Source organism: Lycium barbarum, chromosome 4 (assembly GCF_019175385.1).
Source record: "Lycium barbarum isolate Lr01 chromosome 4, ASM1917538v2, whole genome shotgun sequence".
NCBI classification, from domain to species: Eukaryota; Viridiplantae; Streptophyta; class Magnoliopsida; order Solanales; family Solanaceae; genus Lycium; species Lycium barbarum.
This window is the reverse complement of record NC_083340.1, coordinates 24846283-24861742: the sequence shown is the minus strand read 5'-3', so window position 1 is coordinate 24861742 and position 15460 is coordinate 24846283. Positions and strand designations below refer to the sequence as shown.

The 15460-nt window shown below is 34.9% G+C and overlaps 2 protein-coding genes across 2 annotated transcripts; one reads left to right on the top strand and one right to left on the bottom strand.

Moving 5' to 3' along the window:
- Positions 1-4705: 4705 nt before the first annotated feature.
- LOC132635614 (putative germin-like protein 2-1) lies at positions 4706-5763 on the top strand. Its single transcript, XM_060352072.1, has 2 exons — positions 4706-4909; positions 5028-5763. The coding sequence occupies exons 1-2, from the start codon at positions 4786-4788 to the stop codon at positions 5588-5590; spliced, it is 687 nt and encodes a 228-aa protein (XP_060208055.1). The 5' UTR covers positions 4706-4785; the 3' UTR covers positions 5591-5763.
- A 4534-nt stretch (positions 5764-10297) lies between these two features.
- On the bottom strand, positions 10298-13124 carry LOC132635612 (aspartyl protease AED1-like). The gene is made up of 2 exons (XM_060352071.1): positions 12539-13124; positions 10298-11625 (listed from the first exon to the last, which is right to left on the bottom strand). Exons 1-2 carry the CDS (start codon positions 12678-12680, stop codon positions 10433-10435), a joined length of 1335 nt encoding a protein of 444 aa, XP_060208054.1. The 5' UTR covers positions 12681-13124; the 3' UTR covers positions 10298-10432.
- Between the last annotated feature and the right edge of the window lie 2336 nt (positions 13125-15460).

Sequence of the window (15460 nt, the reverse complement as noted above, 5' to 3'; positions counted from 1 at the left end):
TTCTCTAATTCTAGTTCTGTAAATAGGTCACACTGTCTGTGTCATCCTTCTATTTCAAATGATGTACTGAGTCATTCCCGTTCCTACAACTCCCACATTGTACATACTTCTCTTCATACTAATAAAGACAGTATTCATTCTCATGTGTTTCCTAAGGATAATGTGGACTTGTTATGGCACATCAAACTTGGACATGTACCTTTTAATAAAATAAAAGGGATACACTCAATACTAGTCCAATTTTCTTCCAAACAACCTTTCCTGTGTACAATTTGTCCTATGGCAAGACAAAGTAGATTGCCCTTTCCAGATAAGACTACTATGACAAAGGAGATTTTTTATCTTGTCCATGTTGACCTATGGGGTCCATATCATGTGGCCACACGTCATGGATATAAATATTTTCTGACCATAGTAGATGATCATAGTAGGTCAACTTGGATTTATCTCCTTAGCTGCAAAAGCAATGCACGACTATGTGCTCAAAACATTCATCCGTATGATTGAAAACCAATTCAAAACCACTATCAAACTCCTCATAACAGATAATGGCTTGGACCTAGTAAAGATGCCACAGATTTCTTTCATGGCAAGGGCATTATACACCAAAAAACCTGCCCATATGCACCACTAACAAAATGGTGTAGTGGAAAGAAAAAACAAATATCTCCTTGAAATAGCCACAACACTGTTATTCCAGTCCAAACTCCCTTTGAAATATTGGGGAGAATATGTACTCACTGCCACTTACATAATTAATAGACTACCAACCACTCTGTTAAAGAACCTTTCCCCTTTTGAATTACTTCATAAATCAAAACCTACCTATTCACACATGAAAAGATTTGGTTGTTTGTGTTATCCTACATTACCCAAACCACATAAAGATAAATTTGCACCTAGGACTACACCTTATGTCTTCATTGGATATCCCTATGCCACAAAAGGGTACAAAGTCTTAAATCTGAATACAAGGAAGATACATAGGGATGTCATATTTTGTGAAAGCACATTTCCTTTCTCTTTCCCAGATAATAAGTCTCGGAACTCTGTCATTCCTGATTTTATCTCTCTTCATGATGATAATAATAATAATAATACTCATACATTGCATGATCACAGGAGTGATACTGTCACAAATCCCTCTCTATCATCCTCTCCACAAAACACCATACCTCTTTCATCATCCATTTTACCTACTAATTCCATTAATTCAACTGAACCAACCATAACCAATACATCTACATCACATCAAGTTCATTCTCCTCCAACCATTACACCTGCATCACCTCAAGTTCATTCTCCTTATCAGCTTGAACCAACTAGACAGTCCCATAGAGTGCCCAAGCTCCCATCCTACCTTCAAGATTATCTCTATGCAGTTCCTAACCTAAAGTCAAATACAACATCTAGCACACCTACTCAGTATCGATCCTCTCCACATGTTTCTTTCTCTTTATCTAATCAAATTTCCTCTGATGATCTAAGTCATGAGAGTCAGCTCTTTGCTTTAAACATCTGTCATAATGGTGAACCAACTTCTTATGAGAAGGCAGCAACATGTCCTGCATGGCAACTAGCTATGACTCAGGAATTTGTGGCCCTTCACTCTAAGAATACATGGGATTTAGTGTCTTTTCCTGCAGGAAAGCAACCCATAGGTTGTAAATGGGTGTACAAAATCAAACATAAGGCAGATGGATCAGTGGAAAGATACAAGGCCAGACTTGTAGTGAAGGGCTATACTCAGCATCAAGGGGTGGACTACACAGAGACATTTTCTCTTGTTGTAAAAATGACAACAATCAGGTCTTTTATTAATCTTGCTGTGAAGAGACAGTGGGATATCTACCAATTGGATGTCAATAATTCATTCCTCCATGGGGACTTGCATGAAAAAGTCTATATGTGTGTGCCAACAGGACTAGACACAAGCATATCAGGGGTGGTGTGTAAACTCAACAAGTCCTTATACGGCCTGAAGCAAGCCAGCAGATAGTGGTGTGAGAAGCTAACTGAAGCATTAAATTCTAGAGGCTATACTCACTCCATGTATGATTATTCCCTATTTCACAGAAAGAAAGGTGATTCTACAGTGTTCCTTGCTATATATGTAGAAGATGTCTTATTGATAGGAACTAATTTAAATAAGATCAACGATCTCAAACAGTTCCTTGATGACACTTTTAAGATCAAGGATCTTGGAAAGTTACACTACTTCGTGGGCCTACAAATACTGTACAAGAGTGATGGTGTTGTAATCTCACAAAGGAAGTTCCTTTTGGATATACTGAAGGAGTTTGATTGCCATCATTACACATGTTTAAGCTCTCCTTTGGATCCAAATATAAAATTGAAAGCCAAAGAAGGGGAAACTTTGGATGATCCTTCCATGTATAGAAAGTTAGTTGGGAAATTGAACTTGCTCACTAATACAAGATTAGATATAGCCTATGGAGTACAACAACTCAGTCAATTTATGCAGGACCCCAGACAACATCATTACCAAGCAGCAATACTTATGTCGAGGAACCTAAAAACAGACACAACTTTGAGAGTATTTTTGTCCAACAGACCTGACTACACTATAAGAGCTTATTATGACTCAGACTGGGCTGCATGCCCTGACACTAGGAGATCAATTTCAAGTTACATTGTGTTTCTTGAGGATAGCCCTATTAGTTGGAAGTCAAAGAAACAAGAAACTATCTCTCTTTCTTCAACAGAAGCAGAATACATGGCTTTGAGAAAGGTTGCTGGTGAACTGGTATGGCTGAGTAGACTTTTTACTGAGCTTACAATTCCATTTCCTAGACCAATTTCTGTGTACTATGATAGCCAATCAATCTTGCACATTGCTAAGAACCCTGTGTTCTGTGAGAGGACCAAACGTATAGAGGTGGATTGCCTCTTTGTTAGGTCTCAACTACAAGAAGGATTGATTTCTTTGCATCATATTAGAACTGGACAACAGCTTGCTGATGTACTTACAAAAGCTCTTACTGGACTCAACTATTCTTATGTTATGAGCAAGTTGTCAGTGCTTCCCTCCCTTCCAACTTGGGGGGGGGGGGGGGTGCTATTGAAGATTGGATAGTTAAAATATCTTGTACAAATGTTGAGTCAGCATGTTAGTTATTATGTTAGGATAGGTAGTTAGTGTTTAGATATTTTGAGCTCATCTTAGCTGTGCGTGAGTTGTCAATGTGTGTGATGTGTATATATGTAAACAAACATAGATGAATGAAGTAGTTTTTCATTCCCCATCTTCACCAACTCATTTCTCCTCCATTCTCTCTCTAATGTTCTCTCCTTCACTGACTTATCTAGACTCCATTGTTGAGCTTAAGCTCAAGTTGTATTGTTACCAGTGATCTCAATTACACCGCTTAACAAATATGGTTATTGATTGATAATTTCCGAACATAGCAAAAGGAATTGTAGCTTTGGGTGTTGATAAGGAAAACATCTTTTTATCATGCTTATATATTTCTTCTAAAGTCTACATCTTGTTGGGATCCCTATGCATTCTGGTTATTATTTGGTTGAACACATGTGCATCCTCCTAAACTTGTCTCTTTTTTCCATTTAGATAACTCAGCTAAACCTTATTCCTATGGAACACTTTATTTTGTTAGAAGTTTCACCAATTAAACCCCTCAAAAATAGCTAACCCAAAAATGTAAACGCGTGAAGATAGTGCGGAAGGCATGGGAAAAGACCAAATAAAAAGAGCATGTTAGCGGGAAAAAGAAAAAAAGAAAAAAACGTTGCTCTTCTTCTCCAGGAGACACAAACCCAAAGAAAAACAACAGTTACTCCATCGACCACCCCTGCTCATCTTTGAAATTTCCCCAACTTCAAAGATGAGTTTAAAGGTTAGGGATGTGATTAGTGCGGCACCAATTACATGGCTACCCTTTAAATGACTCAGCAACGTACTAGAGGATATATCAATCTTTAAGAAGAATCACTAATGAAATCCCAACTATCAAAATAAGTTTTTTTTTTTTTTTTTAAATCTTCAATTGAGTTGTTGATCTTCCTATGAAGTTGAATTTTAGTGTATTTAACTTTGTTTCTGTTCAAGTTTGTATTTGGTTGGAGTGCGAAAATATGGTGAAATTGGACCCATGTAACTTCCCCAGTTCAAATTAGGTATTTGCGGATGAAATTTCGCTGGTTTCGTCGTTTTTCACTTTTGTTAAATTTTTGATACATGCTAAATCAAAAATGGGGGAATTGGGTTCGGTGGTTTCCATTTGGCAGATGGCGACCTTTTTGGTGATTCAAAAATGGTGGAGATAATGGCTGTGGTGGAAATACCGTGCGGTAGTGAATTGATGATAGCAAATTAGAGAAGTAGAGATGGTGGAAGGAGAAAGGAGAGCGGGGGGATAGGAGGAAGGAGAAAGACAGAAAAAAGAAGGAAAATCGTCCATGATCATGACCATTTCCAGTAATAAGTACTCTACAAATATAATTTAGTATTTAATTATTTGTAGTTGTTATAAACTGTTTGTATCTTCTAAGACAATTATAACATTAATTAGTCCTCATAGTTGTTGACCAACTTCACAACTCAAATGTTTAATAATTTACCATTTATGACTTGGTAATGCATAAGCCTAATTCAAACTTTGCTCAGGGAAAGTTTGACGACTAATTCAAACAATCTTTTTTCTATAAATAGGCATACCTCTCTTATCATATTGATCACATATAAACAGAGAACAATAACAAATTAGATTATTTCAATATATACAGAGTTTTAATCAATTTGTGATGGCTCTCAAGTACTTTGCCTTGACCATTGCCATTTTGGCCGTGGTGACTCCAATAAGCCATGCATCTGATCCTAGTCCTTTGCAAGATTTTTGTGTTGCTGTTAATGACTCCATGGCTGCTGGTAAACCACAACATTTGATACTTATTTCAATCACAGCTTTCGCATTTCATGCCTATTTTGTTTCCTCTTTACTTGTGTTTATTGTTATTTTTACTTTCTAATTGTGATTTCTATACAGTTTTCGTGAATGGAAAATTCTGCAAGGATCCAAAGGATGTCAGTGCTGATGACTTCTTTAGACCAGGTCTAAATATGCCTGGAAATACTTCAAATCAACTTGGATCTGCTGTAACTGCTGTAAACGTCAACAACTTACCTGGACTCAACACTCTGGGCATTTCTTTAGCTCGTATTGATTACGCACCATACGGTCTCAACCCACCTCATACACACCCCCGAGCAACTGAGTTTCTTGTTGTCCAAGAGGGCACGCTCTATGTTGGATTTGTCCTTTCCAACCCCGGTCCAAATATGAAGAATAAACTCTTTACCAAGATTCTACATGCTGGAGACGTGTTCGTTTTCCCGATAGGTCTCATTCATTTTCAATTTAACGTGGGAAAGACTAAGGCTATTGCACTTGCTGGACTGAGTAGTCAAAATCCAGGAGTTATCACTATTGCAAATGCAGTATTTGGCTCAGACCCACCAATCAATGACGATGTCCTCGCCAAAGCATTCCAAGTTGATAAGAAAGTTATCGATCACCTTCAAGCACAATTCTGGTGGGACAATAACTAAAACAGTATAAGCCAAATAATACTATGGTGCCATTATTTGTGGCTGTTTTTGGAATTTAAGAATCATAAATAAAAATAGGATCTAGTCCATTGGACTAGTCTTCCCTGATCTTTGTATTTTATGTACTAAGCGAGGATTTCTTGTGATGTGTTTAAGTAAAATTACGTTCATCATTTGCTGTGGTTTTGTTCTCAGAAAGACCATAGACGTGTGTCAAATTAAAACACGTCATGGTATTTGTGACATTTAAATTTGTCTACACTGTTAGTGCAATTTTTATGATACACAAGTGAGGCATTTCTGGATACCAAAAGATTATTGCTCGTATAAACGAGTTGCAAAGAGCATTAGTCCATTATTAGAAAAAGAAACAGTAAACAACTGTTATTTTGGTTCTTTATTTTTGGCTTATTAATTCAAGAAAGAATGAAAAAGGGAATTAGTTAAGCAGCGGCCACGTAACTCCATAAAGATTAACTAAAAACGAGCAGTTGTTGACTCAATTGTGAACACAGGGTTGACTGCTTTTAGAATACAAAATTTGCGTCTCAAATTATGTAGAGTGATTTTTAAGAATAGTTATATCAAATTAGTTATCGTTTTGAAATCACTACAAAAAAAGGCTCAAATTGCGGTGGTTAAATTTGCAATTTATTTTCACGGCTGTTGTTAAAACCCTCGCAATAACGTACGCCGCAATTCGACTGCGGGAGGTTTTAAAGAACCGTTGTAATATTTTAGCGGCGGTCAAGTTGGTCATTTGGCGGCGGTTTTAACCTCCTCAAGTTGCTTCTTACAAAAAAAATTTGCTTTCATTTTTGCGGGGTTCTAACCTCCGCAATTCTTTATGAAATTTATTTTTACATTTCTTTTGTAGGGATTATAACTTTCAATTTTTTTAATTATTAATTAAGTTACAATTAATGTACATATAAAGCATAGTTGCATAATGAGACCTACCAAATCATTGTTCAGAAGTATCTTTATAATAAGAAATATCACTAGTTATTTGAATCATAAAAATATAAGCAATATCACAACTCATCAAAATTCTAGGTACACCTTTATGCCCAAATAAGATAAGAATTGAGGAAAAAATTCTAATACACCTTCTCTATATACACAGTGCTTAATTCGAATATATACGTAACGAGCCTCCTGCCACTTTACTTGTTCCCCAAACAGGGCTGTTGATCTTTAGGCACTTTACAAGTAGACGTTGCGAAACAATCTCCATTTGGCTTTGGCATTCTAAGGCAGTTGATTAGTTAGATTAGATATTAACCGAGAAAAGGACCAAAATCATCCATAATGTTTGGGTTTGGATCAAAATCATACATATTCTTTCACATGGTGCACTAATAGTACATTATGTTTGCATAAGTGGCGCACTTTTAGTCACAATCCCAAATAAATTTAACGGAAAAGAACAAAAATGCCCCTGAACTTTTAGAAAAGGTATAAAAATACCCTTTATTCATCTATTTTGCTAAAACTACCCCTCAATTCAACTTTTTGGCTCATTTATTCCCCTTGACTAACGGACAACACTATTTTTTATTTTTATTTTTAAAATTAAATTGCACATGACATTTTATTACTGAAAAATTGATTTATTCTTTTAAAAAGAAATCTGAAACCTTGGAATTTTTTTAAATTTGGACAACTTTTTTTTAAGGGGTAGTTTTAGCTACCAGTGTCCACGATTAAGTTATAATTTTCTTGTGGTGTGCCAAGACTTATCGTCACAGTAAACCAACCATAATCAGAATCAATTTGATCAAGTCCATTATCATGAGGACTATTACCATAACGTTGGCGATTTAGTTTTTTATTTTTTGAATGATCTCGAGTTTGATTCCTGTTTAGATGTTTTCGAGATGGTGGAGTTTTCCTGTTTAAAAGGCTCAAATTGCGGTGGTTAAATTTGCAATTTATTTTCACGGCTGTTTTTAAAACCCTCGCAATAACGTACGCCGCAATTCGACTGCGGGAGGTTTTAAAGAACCGCTGTAATATTTTAGCGGCGGTCAAGTTGGTCATTTGGCGGCGGTTTTAACCTCCTCAAGTTGCTTCTTACAAAAAAAATTTGCTTTCATTTTTGCGGGGTTCTAACCTCCGCAATTCTTTATGAAATTTATTTTTACATTTCTTTTGTAGGGATTATAACTTTCAATTTTTTTAATTATTAATTAAGTTACAATTAATGTACATATAGAGCATAGTTGCATAATGAGACCTACCAAATCATTGTTCAGAAGTATCTTTATAATAAGAAATATCACTATTTATTTGAATCATAAAAATATAAGCAAAATCACAACTCATCAAAATTCTAGGTACACCTTTATGCCCAAATAAGATAAGAATTGAGGAAAAAATTTTAATACACCTTCTCTATATACACAGTACTTAATTCGAATATATACGTAACGAGCCTCCTGCCACTTTACTTGTTCCCCAAACAGGGCTGTTGATCTTTAGGCACTTTACAAGTAGACGTTGCGGAACAATCTCCATTTGGCTTTGGCATTCTAAGGCAGTTGATTAGTTAGATTAGATATTAACCCATCAAAGTATTTTGCCTCCAAATGTTTGTATTCGTCAAGGAGGACTTTCCTTCAAGGAATAACAGTGCTCTAAGAAAAAGCAAGCGACAAATATTTGCAAATTATATGGGCAAATAAAAGAAAGTTATTGAAAAAACAAAGTTAAAGAAACATCTTCAAGAATTAGATTAAGAAACTGGCAGACCTGCTGGCTACCTATGGTACCAAGCTGACTTCCTCGATGACGACTGTGAAAATATTGCTCAGGTTCCTCATCAGAAACTTTTCGCACAGACCCTTCGATTCTTACCTAGAGACCACATTCTTGTTTTAAGATTCATTCAGAAAAAGAGAAAAAAAAAACATTTTTATAAACAATAACAGTAATTATCAGCAGCAGGAGATACAACCATGTCATATTATTCAACAACCAATGTAGACTTCACATGGATTTGAGTTTCTTTTAATAGGTAACTTTTACTCATAAATGAATGCTTAATATATATAAGCACTAGAAATTACAAAAACCTTTCCTTTTAATTTGGCAGGCAACTAAAAGTATGAATATCATATTCATTTTCCATATTCCACCAAAAGGCTAAGAATTATAGAGACTTGAAATAGGTAGTGTCTTCTGAATGACTTTTAGTATGCACTACCATACAAAAGAGCAGAACTAATCGGACAAAGCCATCCTTGTCAAACCCTTTCAGCAATATGATCCTCGATGAACTTCAGTTTAAAAACAGTCATAAAATGCTTTAAGTTTATGGTCCAAGTAAGAGATAAACGAACTTATCTAAGCATTAAACGAGAACCAACATATAAACAATTTGAGATGCTAATCAGAGATTCAATTGAACCAATAATATTACCAAAAATCCCAATGATCTAGCTTTTTATTATGGTTACAACTTACAAGTATCACAAAGTTGGTTTATATAGTTAAGAAATGAGAAAATTAGAGTCACTTGCCATTCAATGCAGATGGACAATATTCTATTTGCTTGGCAAGCCAAGGGCATTGGAAAGACAAGGAGGCAGAACCATTGTTATATCTACAAGATATAGCTCTCATCACAATTTCTTAATGATTAGATAATGCAAGAGAGAAAGGGGCGAGGGAAGAGGTAAAGTCTGGTTCCTTCAAGCCTGTCGCCATTGCATCATCAAACCACTTTTGGAACTGCATAAAGACAAGGCAAATCTAATTATAAAACGAGAACCAACACACAGAAACAATTTGAGACGCTAATCAGAGATTCAAATGAACCAACAATCTTACCAGAAATCCCAATGATCTAGCTTTTTTTTTTTTTTAATGGTTACAAGTATCCATGAACCATCCACAATCAGAGCAAATATAAGCCTTGGTAATTAGCAAGTAATTAAGAAAATGATTAGTAAAGGAAAAATGTAAACAAATATAAAGAAAATGATTAGTAAAGCAATTCAAAGTTAAAAACAACTCAATTGATTTACCGATCGAAAAGGCGTGAAAACGAGGAACGAGAACTCACAAATCAGATAAATCTTCAAAGCTTCAGATTCTAGATGAATCCATTAATGTTATAAGAAGTGAACCTTCTTACATCTGTCAGACTGTCATTGGACCCCGTGCTAAAAACTCCAAATCAGTAGAGATTGTATTTGCTATATCCGGATTCATAATCTATTATTTTGGTCAAATATTCAAAATTCAGACAAGAAACTTAATTAAGAATACACAAACATTTGACTACCATTTGCTTTATACACAAATATAAAGCAATAACTAAATAATACTAGCAGATTCCTTGGTTATAGCTAATAGAGCTCTATTAATACAACATCAAATCACCTTCGACAATAATTTCAATCCGTAATATCCACGATAATGAAACAATTATTTTAAAAGCGAATTAACAAAGATCAATTTCAAACAAAATTGTTCAAGCAATTCTACAAACAATCTCACTATGAAAAGTTCACTGAAATGGCAGATGCTAAGCTTTATGGCTTCTCATATCAACTGAACTGAAAAATTGAAATTTGAAAATCGCAAAGTACCTTTATCGAGAGAGGAGAAGAAGGCACTACAAGCTTCGACAATATCTCAGCAAAATGCAAGGCTAAACGAAAGCAATTTCTTCGAAACCAACGAACTTACATGCGAAAATGAAACACAAAATCAGTGATTTACATACAAAGCTTATCATCACTGATAAACTTAATAGTAAATAACAATTAAGTTTGATTACACAAGTTATGCTAAGAACATGAAAAATGAAATTTTGGCTCTGGCTCTGATCAACTAGCTAGCACAACTACGGCCAAATCCAATCCTTTCCCCTTCCAAATCATAAAGCACATTGATTCCACGTTGTTGAACGATACTAATAATGCTATTACTATTAATGCTTTCCGTTGCAGCAAAAGCCAAACAATTTACTGTATCATTTTTCTTCCATATAGTTCCACTGTTTGACAAAGTCACATCAATAGTACTCTCTTCTCCAAAATGGAATTTAATCTCTGGTAGCACAAATGGTTCGTTTCCCTCTAAGTGATAGCAGGTGTCTAGGAGGCCATCGACATGTTCTAATGATGTGTAATTAGACATGGACTGTCTAATAGCACCACTAAGTGCAGTGTATACCTCCTGTGGCAATCGAGTGATGATCGTTCCACTGTCGATAATTGTACCTCCAGATGTGAATTTTGTAGATGAGACATCGAGTTTATTTCCATCTACACTTATACCAACTAGGTCAAGATAGTACTTTACTGGATCATCGCCTTCTACCAATGGCGTAAATTGGTTTGAATTACAAGTGTTAAATATATTCCTGGCTTTATCCCCAAAATGTAAATTCCCATCATGACTATTTTCTGGGACAAAATAGCTGAACATTTGTATTGATGCATCACTTTGAGATGTCAAAGAGAACTCTCCTTTGCCAAGTCCAAGAATTCCAGCTGCACCAACAAAATTGTCTCTCTCGACATTTTCTTGGCCACAACCAAAATTAAAGTTCATTATTCTACCAAGATCATCTATAGTGAGAGTATCACATCCCCAAATACCTTTTGTAAACGAGTTATCAGCATAAGTGACATTAAAGGGATCTGATATTGTATCTTTGCACAATGATTTTGAAGGATCATACAAAGGATCATTTGATGTGCAACCTTGGAAACAAGGTTGGCAACGTACCCAAGTCAAATGGCTACCAGTATCCGCGATTAAGTTATAATTTTGTTGTGGTGTGCCAAGACTTATCGTCACAGTAAACCAACCATAATCAGAATCAATTTGATCAAGTCCATTATCAAGAGGACTATTACCATAACGTTGGCGATTTAGTTTTTTATTTTTTGAACGATCTCGAGTTTGATTCCTGTTTAGATGTTTTCCAGATGGTGGAGTTTTCATTTGATTAGCATTTGGAGAGCAAGGTTCAAATCTAGAAACTCTTTCCGAATTGTGCGATTCAATTATTGGACCTACATAAAACCATAATAACTTCATAAGCACTAATGCACTATGAAAACAAGTTCATGAATTAGGCAAATATAGCTACAAAGTCAGAATTCAAGTTTCGAAAGAGGGGTGAATAGCAAATAGCTAAAACTTTGCAGGGTCAAAATTACAAAAGTAAGAAGAGAACATATAATTGGATTATAAAAACGAATAACAATGCATATAAAGTGGTAAACTGTAACTAAAAACTGACCATTTTTTCATTACATTTTAAACGATGGCCGAACATTAATAAGCAGACCAGAAGTTGGTCATGAGACCGCGCCATTTTTACGATAAACTATTAATTTACCAAAACTTGTGATATCTGGCTGTAGGGGGGTGGGGGTGGGGGCGTCAATGATTCGGTTGGATTCGCCATTTTTTCGATTTAATCTTATAAAATAAAAAGTCTACCCTAATTATTCAATCTGTTATAGGTTTATATAGAAACCTACAGTTTTATTAAAATCTACTAATCGGTTCGGTACGATTGGGTTCAGTCAATATTTGAGAAACCGTTGACACCCCCCTAGTTTTAGCTCAAACTAATTTATATTAGTGTCACAATCCAAAACTGAAGGGTTACGAAAGCACATACGAGCCTAATCCCCACTGAGCGAACCCTCAACTCCATTAAATCATGATACACATATCCACATACTAGTTTAGTGTGCGCGCTTTGCGCATGGCCAAAACACGTACCTCATTTGACAATAAACACTATATGAAAAAAAAACAATTTTCTTCATTAATGATCAATTGCTAAATTGCTCGGAGCTACTTTTTTTTTTTTTTTTGATAATTTGTTACTAATCCGCTGCTAATAATTCAGAAGTTGCAGGCTACTCCAAACCGTGAGAAACATGCAAATGGGAGGACCAATTAAGAATTTACCTGAGCTAGACCTCTGGCAGTTGGGTTTTGGCTTCACCTGAGAGTGAGCTGTTGCTGAGAGTGTTTCTCCAAGAATAGTCACAACTGTTAGGTAATACATCAAAAAGAAACATGTAGGAATATGTTTATACCTCCAAGCCATATATGTAGAATGAAACTCAAAACAGATTTTTTTGTTTTCGTTGTGTATTCTGACTCCTTTAATTTGTTTATAGGATCAACCCGTTATTCATATTCATATATACTTAAAAGGGAGAACAAGTCAATGCTAGACGACTTCAAGTCTTTCCTATTCTTTTTTTTCTTTTCTTTTTTTCCTTTTTAATGTTTTTCAGTTTTAGTTGGCTTTAGTGTCACCCGCTATTGACCAATCTTTTATCGATTTCACGGTGGGGACTTCTTTGAAAGATTATTTTAAAAGTTTGAAAGCTATATTATGTACCCCGAAGATATAAGTTCGGGTAGTCCCGTTTCTAGCGTTTTAGTCACCTTTCAATGGCTTCCTTAATTATGTGGGAGGAATTGCCCTGTTGGATAATGGGAAGTGGGCTAGTCCACCGAAAATGCCCTGCCCATAAGTTCAACTTACGAAATTGTGTTGTGTAATGTTTTAATGGCGTGACACATTTTCTTTAACAATTTTTTCTTTAACTTTATTTTTCTCAATCATTTTATTTTATTTTTTGAATAATCAGCCATGCTAACTTGTGCTCCAGTACTTTTATGTACTTACGTAAATTGTATTTCAAGAAATTTGAAAAAATTATATTCGAATTCATAATCGAAGTTCGTTATTTTGATTCTCATACTCCGAACATCTTCACATAATTGGGACAGCGGGAGTATTAAGCCTCAATATATAACTACTTGAATTTAAGTTTTATTTACTGAAGGAGATATATAAAAAATAGAAAATAAATAGTCATAATATTTGTAATGTATAAATTGTCTCCATCAAGTAATGGGCTAGAGAACCTTTAACTCAAACAAAATTGACCACCAGGTCAGTCTACTAGTAATCCAAATCAATAGGGTCTCTTTTGTCTTAAACAAAGTCGATGGAACCAGAACATACGTCTAAATTCTAATTTCGTGGTGGAAATTTGCCCTTTTTGTACCCAAAAAAAAAGAAGGAAAATTGCCCTTTTTGTAAACACACCCCCCCCCCCCCCCCCCAAAAAAAAAAAGAAGGAAACTTACCCTTTTACAATGAAAATTTTCACCGTGTGTCCTTTTTGTTATAGGTCTTAACATTTTAGTTAGAGATGGCTAAAAACTATTCACCCCCGAATCCTATAGCCATCGTCGGTATACGTTAAGGAGCCGTTTGGATATGATTTGAAATCGTAATATGAAATTAATGATTTGAAATCGTGACGATTGGAAGTTGAAGTTTTGTTTGGACATGCAATTTGGATTTCTTAAGTTGTATTTTTTAATAGACATAAAAACCCCCACAAATTGTGAAAATCATCAAAAATTTCTCAATTTTTATACAATCTTGTCAAATGAGCAGATCATAGTTTATAACAAAATTAATACGTTACTAGTAAGTACATGCAGTTAGTAAATGGTTGATAAGAGTAAATGTGTTATAAATGTACTACCAACTTACAGAATTTTTAACATGTGATATAAATGGTTGGTAAACATGGTTGTTAAATATATTTACTAACTTATGGGTCTTTTTTTAATAAAATATTAATTTATGGGTCAAAATTTACATTTAAAATAATTTGAAATTATGATTTGGAATCCTAAATCATACCTTTTAGGAGAATTTGGGATTTGACATCATGATATGAAGTTGAAGTTGAAATTTTGTGCAAATTGTATAAATAAATGCTGATTTGAAATCATGATTTCATATCATGGACAAATGCTAGGAGCTGTTTGGACATAATTTGAAACCATGAAATGAAATCATGTTTGGATATGCAATTTGAATTTCTTAAGTTGTATTTTTTTTTATAAACATAAAAACCCCACAAGTTGTGAAAATTATCAAAACTTTCTCAATTCTTATACAATCTTACCAAATTAGCAAGTCATAGTTCATAACAAAATTAATACGCTATTAGAAGACCTTTATAAAAAATACAACATCAATTAGTTAACGCCAATTATCTTTCCGGTCCTGGTAGCTATTTCTTTCCGTTTTTACTGTTCCAATCCATTTATTTTTGTGTATTTAGATTAACGCCATAGTTTAATTTGAATTTAAATTTTGATTTTTTTTTGTTAGCTCGGAGATTGACTTTGTGCATGAGAATAGCGTTGGTGATGTTGCACTAGATCTATGTGGGAGTTCTATTTGTATTTGACAAAGATATGATTCACAAAACTAACTAGAATCATGGAATGATATTTGTTGGGCATTGGGAGCTTACGTGGAGCCTACATGAATCTGACGTGGCTAATTACTTTGTGTTGTAAAGTCCAAATCACACTTTCATCCATGCAAGGGCAAATTTATCAAATATCTTAACGCGAAGGGCAAATGTGATCTCAACTTTTAACTATAAACCATACTTGAAGGGTAAATTTGACCCTTTGCCCTTTCACCAAAATTTTCATGTCATTTATTTATTTATAAAGAACGTCGCAAAATAGCGAGGCAATAGATACAAAGCCCAAAGGGTATCCTTCGTGACATTAATCATTTTTTTGCGTGGATTGTCCTTCAAATTCACTGGTTTTTTTTTTTTTTTTTGTGTTGGCGGGGGGAGGGGATTGCTCTTTAAAGTAACTGGTCTTTAATTTTTGCCCCTCAAATTGGTGGTCTTTAATGTTTGCCCTTCATTTAATATCCCGAGATTCCGGGTTCGAATCTCAGCTCAGTAAAAAAAATTCATAAGACAGAGGTTTGGATTCGCAAGGCAGAAAACTCTAGGTTTTAACTCTGACTGAGGTTTAACTTTG